The 6,000-nt window shown below is 47.4% G+C and overlaps 1 protein-coding gene across 1 annotated transcript in view; it reads left to right on the top strand.

Moving 5' to 3' along the window:
• Window positions 1–6,000, top strand: part of Ubac2 (UBA domain containing 2) — a 151,423-nt gene that overhangs the window by 92,774 nt on the left and 52,649 nt on the right. The window contains exon 5 of the mRNA XM_048422167.3: window positions 2,807–2,930. Within this exon, the coding sequence (XP_048278124.3) occupies window positions 2,807–2,930 (124 nt within the window). The remainder of the gene's footprint in view (window positions 1–2,806; window positions 2,931–6,000) is intronic.

A 6,000-nucleotide genomic window follows, 5' to 3' on the forward strand; every position in this document is an offset into this window, starting at 1 on the left:
AGTCTAGACTAGCAATCCCTCCCGCGTTCTTTCTGTCCAGGATTGTTTTGGGTCTCTGGGGTCTTCTGGCTCCATATGAATTTTAGTTTTGTTTTTCTATTTCTATTTCTACAAAGAATGTTGTGGGTGTATTGAGTAGGATTGCATTGAATCTGTAGGTTGATTTAGGTAGGAGGTCATTTTCACAATATTAATTCCACCAACCCACAAACGCAAGATGTCTTTCCATTTTCTTTGCCATTCTTAATCTCTTTCTTTGGATATTTTAAGTTTTTGTTGTGAAGGTCTTTTGTCTTCCTGGTTAGATTTGTTCCGGGACATTTTGTTGTCTCGGATGCTCCTGTGAATGGGAGTGTGTCTGGGATCTTGTTTTCAGTGTGTGTGTGTGTCTGGGATCTCGTTTCCAGTGTGTGGTTTTGGTGTACAGTAAATACTGCGTTTTGTAAGTTGTTTTTGTACCTGCCACTTTGCTGAAATTATTTCTAGTTTTCTGGTGGAATTCTCGAGATCTCATGTATAATATTGTCTGCAGATAGAGACCATTTGACTTTGTTCTTGCTTGTATCCCTCTAATTCTTTTCTTGCCCTATCCCTCCAGCCAGTGCTTCTCGCATCCTCTTGAAAAGGAATGGGGAGAGTGGACATCCCTGCCTCATTCCTGATGTCAATGGAACTGCTTCAGGTTCTCCTAGGTTTAGAGTGATGTTGGCTGTGGGTCTGCCACTCGGCCTTCAGTGTGTTGAGGTTTGCTCCCTCCGGCCCTATTCTCTGGGGCTTTTGTCACGAATGCATGTTAGGTTTTGTCAAAAGCTTTCTCTGCATCTGTTGAGATTATCATGTGATTTTTGTCTTTAAGTCCATTATGATTTATTACATTTATTGACTTACATATGCTGCATCAACTCTGCATTTATCAGATCAAGCCAGCTTGATTGTGGGTGTGCTGGTATTCATTTTGCTGGAATTTTACTGAGGATTTTTGTATTTGTTTCCCGTAGGGGTGTGTGTGTGTGTGTGTGTGTTATATGTGGGGGGGTTGTGTGTGGGGGTGGTATGTGGGGGGGGTTGTGTGTATGGTGTATGTGTGTGGTGTGTGTGTACGGTGTATGTGGTATGTGTGTATGGTGTATGTGGTGTGTGTATGTGTGTGGTGTGTGTGTGTGTGGTATATGTGGTATGTGTATATGGTGTATGTGGTGTGTGTATGTGTGTGGTGTGTGTGTGTGGTGTATGTGGTGTGTATATGTGTGGTGTATGTGTGGGGTGTGTGTGTGTGTATGTGGTGTTATTCCATTATGCCCATATCTGTTAAAGCTGCTTTATGTGTATATTCTCCCCCAATCACTTCTTGCTTGTGTCTATTAATTTTGTTTTCAATAGTATAATCAAGAAGGAAGATTTTTATAACATAGTTGCTATCAGAATCGAAAAATGCACAGAAGACCAAGAAGGGTACTGTGTTACTGGAGTGGCATGTGGTGTGAGACTCTTTCTTTATACAGGCGAAAAGTAGTTCTTGTATTTTCCTTGTGATTATGAAATAATTTTTGTACTGATGCTGTTTCCAAAATTGGAAAATATTGGCTAATCAAGCGTTTAATGAAAACGGTTACAAAGGTATGCCTAAACCATTCTTCTCTTACACATGCATGCACAAAGAGAGACAGAGATAGAGATAGACAGACACATGGACAGACAGACAGACAGACAGACAGACACACACACACACAGAGCTCATGCATGTATGCATCCATGCCCTTATAGGACCGTGGACTTGAAGTGCTGGTGGCGAGGGGCTGCTTCTTGCTCAGCATGCTCAGCACCCTGCCGATTCATCAGCTCACTGAAACAGACTCTGGGGGTGAAGGGGAGAGCTGCTAACTATCAGGAGGAGTCAGAAACCCGAGCAAGGCCATGTAAGAAGAGTTTAAAAGCAGGGAGTAAAGAGGAAGTTCTGGGAAGGATCACCCATGTCCATGTGTACCAGCCAGAGGAGCCTGCGTCCAGCCAGCCACTGCTGGGGTATGGAGTGAGTTATGAAGGGGAGGAAAGGAGAAGGAGGCCAGCCGTGGGAAAGTCAGTGCTATTGGTATTTCAGTTTGGGACAGGAGGACCCTGTGGAAACGGCTGCTGATGAGACACCTGCCTTCTGCAGGGGCAGTGAGACTACTGCCAGGGATGTGACCATGTGATTAGAGAGAAGCAAGGACAGGGCACATGGCACTTAGACAAATATTGAAGGGAGGTTTCAGGTTGAGTTCCTGAGCCTGGGGCTGCCACTGTTAGGACCAAACTCACTTCCCTGCCTGGAGCCACAGAGAATACCGAGAGTGTTCAGGGAGGGACTAGAGCAAGAACGGAGGAAACGAGAGACCCGGGAGGGGAGGGCGGTGTGAGGAGTCAGCGAGAATCCCTCAAGGAAAAGAGTTTAAGACAAAAGGGGAAGAGATTTGAGGAATAGAGAGTAGGAGTGGTAAGAGGTGTCTGCCGTGGCTGGATGGCCGGCCAGAGTCTTACGTGACTTCGCATTTGACCAGGAAAGATTCCAGTGCTGACTACAGTCTCTTTCGTCAGATCTCAGGCCACTCGTGGGAATTGAACTCACACTTGGTTGTTGCCCAACTACTTATCAGAGGTTTGAAGTGAGGATGGGAGTCACACACTTGACCATTGTTTGGCCATGAAGGCGTTTGAGGACCAACATACGTCTCTCGCCCTGAAATGAGCCTGAGTGTCTCTTCAGATGCCTTCCTGCCCGTGTTGGAAATCCATTCTCATGGTGGTTTTTCTCTGTTTGTTTGCATAGCTTGGCGCCCGTGTTTGCTCTCTTTGTGCCATTTTACTGCTCCATCCCAAGAGTCCAAGTGGCACAGATTCTGGGCCCGTTGTCCATCACAAACAAGACACTGATCTATGTACTGGGACTGCAGGTACAGTATACGTCGTGTGTTCACATCTCTAACCAGATCTGGGTGGCTTGGGGTTTGGGTTTTATTTTGTTCTCTCCTCTTTTGTCTTTTTCTCCTTAAACAATGTTTCCATAAGCCTTGATGATCTCTATCGTGCTCAGAGGAAGTGTTCCGGAGCGAGGGCATCAAGGTGAAGACGGTGCTAGAAGACTTTCATAGCCTCTAGAAATCTGATAAAAGCTTTCACTGTAATTTGTATCAGTGGAAAATACTTTCATTTAATCAAGTAGTTGTATGTAATTACATTTAAGAATCATAGTTTGAAGTGGAACAAAATGAGAATAGTGGAAAATGGAAAATCCATGTCAGAGTCGGTCTATCATGTGCTATGCCACACACGAAGCTATGACAAGGACCCCAGCGTGCTCTGCTGTCTGAGCTGTGGAGTTTGCAGGAGGCATGATCAAGCTGAGTGTCTGAGATCAGAGACTGAAGCAGGCTCAAGGCCAGAACCCACTCTGGCTACAGAATAAGTCCAGGGGCAACTGAGTAAAGCCTGTCTCAACAGGAGGGACTGGAGAGATGACAGCGTTTAGGGGCGTGTACTGCTCCGGCCCAGGGTCAGTTCCCAGCATTTCCCGACACCCCTTCTGGCAGCCCATAACTTCTTGTAACTCCAGCTCCAGGAGATCTGATGTCAGCTTCTGGCCTCACCCACAGACACACACACACAGACACACACACACACACACACACACACACGAAATGAAAAAGAATACAAATCACTTCTTAAAGTGAGAAGACTCCTTAGAGAAACCGCAGTGGTAAAATGCTTGCCAAGAAAATCCAGGGCCCCAGGTCAAGGTCCAGCATGCTCTCTCCTACAGAGAGAAGGCGGACGTGGCATCGCCCACTTTGGTGCAGACATGGTGGCAAAGTCGTGCTTTACGATGGCCTTGCTGTGAAGCCACCAGAGCCCTTATCTGACTTGAAAAGCAAACTTTGAAAGTTGACTGCCCTAGCACCCAGTGTGCAGCCTCTGCCCGCAGCCTGATGTGCTAGAAGGCATGGTGCTCTCCAGGTTTTGTCTGCATTCTCTGGCACTTTCTTTTCCTTTCCTCTCACAGCTTCCTGTGGTGCCCTGTGCAGCTTGGCATTTTGATTACCCCATTGGCGCTCATTTTGCTCCTTATCCCACACATCCCAGACCAGACCAGCTTCACAGTGATGCGCCCCTCCCCTCCCCTTACCACCCTCAGCATTTCCTCCAGCTCCTCCAGTCTGCTGTCCGCTATTGGTGACTCATCCGGGGTGTTCTCACCATGGTGTGTTCAGCCCTACACCGTGACACGTGGGTCCCTTCTCACTCTGTCTGTCATGGCTTTCTCTGGCCATGACATGTCTGTCAAGTTCAGAAACCCCTGGAGTCTCTTGGTGACTGTCTGGTTCTCCCTTCTCTGATGCTAGGTGAAAGCATCAAGGACAGAAAGGACTTCCTTACTTTGTTAGTTACGGGGTGGGTGAAAGTCATTAGGACCTCGGGAGTTTCAACTTGGTGACTACAGCCCCTTAGCCCTGCCCGAGGGAAGAGATGTCAGTGCCACTGCCTCAGGTAGTTTCCAAGTCAATATAGATTTCTGCTGTTCTCATAAGACAAGCACTAACTGGTGAGGCAGGAGGTGGTGTCTTGTGGAAGTGGGGGTGTCTCAGGTGCTCCCGCAGTCTGGTCCTCCAGAATGACAGCCAGGTCCTTGTCTGCAGCACGACTTCCCTACTTCTCTACTGTGAGGTCCCAATGTCTAAAGTTTTCATCCTCTCCTACCCTCCATACACACTGGGTTTTCTTGCATATTCCGTGTGTGTGTGTGTGTGTGTGTGTGTGTGTGTTATACTTGTTACCATAAGTGTGTGTGCAGACTTAATGTGTTTCCTGATTGCTTGACACCTTTGTTTTTGGAGATGGAGATTCACTGGAATCCATCAGTTCTGCTCCTCCACCCTCCGAATGCTGGGGTTACACCCATGCATCGCTATGCTGACTTACTGTGTGTTCTGGGGATCTGAGCTCGGGTCTTCGTGATGGTGTTGCAGTCTCTTCTGCACTGAGCCGTCTCCTCACAGCTCCAGCTCCTTGTGCATATTTCTCTGGCTTTCTCTCTCCCTGCCATGGACACTTGAAACCAGGACTATTAGACAGATGGGTAGACAGACAAACAGCTTTAACCATCCTAAGAGCCAGAGTGCTTGTTTGGGGATACATATGTAGGCCATCGACGGCGGCTTAGAGAGGTAGTAAATGTTAGGTGTTCACTTCCCGGGGGAATCCAGCCCAGAAGCTCATTCATGCCCTTTCAAAGTGCAAACAGAAGCGTGGTGCTAAGGCAAGGGATGTCAGAGACTAAAGAAATTGTTCTTTTACTGACAAAATGGCAAGCTGCTTTATGTGGATATGAGAGGCACTAGGGTGCCAAGCGCAGAGCCACGGGGCAGAACACCCCAGTCACTCCTGTTGTTGACTGACCCAGAGCAAGTTCTCTGTGGCTGATGAGAAACCTAGTATATGAAATGCCTGGAGAGCAGTGCCTGACTCCAGAAAATGGTGGCTGGTTTTGGATTCCTCCTCTCACAAGAGGAAATGCTTGCTCTCATCGTCCTCATCCTTGTTGAGAGCTGGGTATACATCAGCCTAGCTTCCTGCAGACGGAAAGTCAGGTGGACAGTTGCAGCCACTGGAGCAAAGGCTGCAGCCTCCTTTCCCTGCGTGCATGTCTGTATTCTGTGTTCTGTGCAGTCTGTGTTCCTGTGTTGTGTGTGCAGAGCCCTGAAGTGTCTGTCCCGCGCAGCAGCAGTCAGTCTGAGCTGTTCTGCTTCAGTCTTCTCTGTCTTTCTCTACGGCTCTGCAGCTCCTCGCTGAACCTTCCAAAGCTACTCAGGAAGCCACGGGGCCTTGGCTTACGGACACTTGGAGATGCCTTGTGATTTGTTGTTGTTTTGTTTCTTAGAACCTTGAGCACATCTCTCAGACAAAAATTTGGAAAACAAAAGAAGAAATTATTTTCTAATTCTAATTGGAATTAATTAGAAAATAAAA

Source organism: Myodes glareolus, chromosome 12, assembly GCF_982192425.1.
Source record: "Myodes glareolus chromosome 12, mMyoGla1.1, whole genome shotgun sequence".
In the NCBI taxonomy this organism is placed as follows: Eukaryota; Metazoa; Chordata; class Mammalia; order Rodentia; family Cricetidae; genus Myodes; species Myodes glareolus.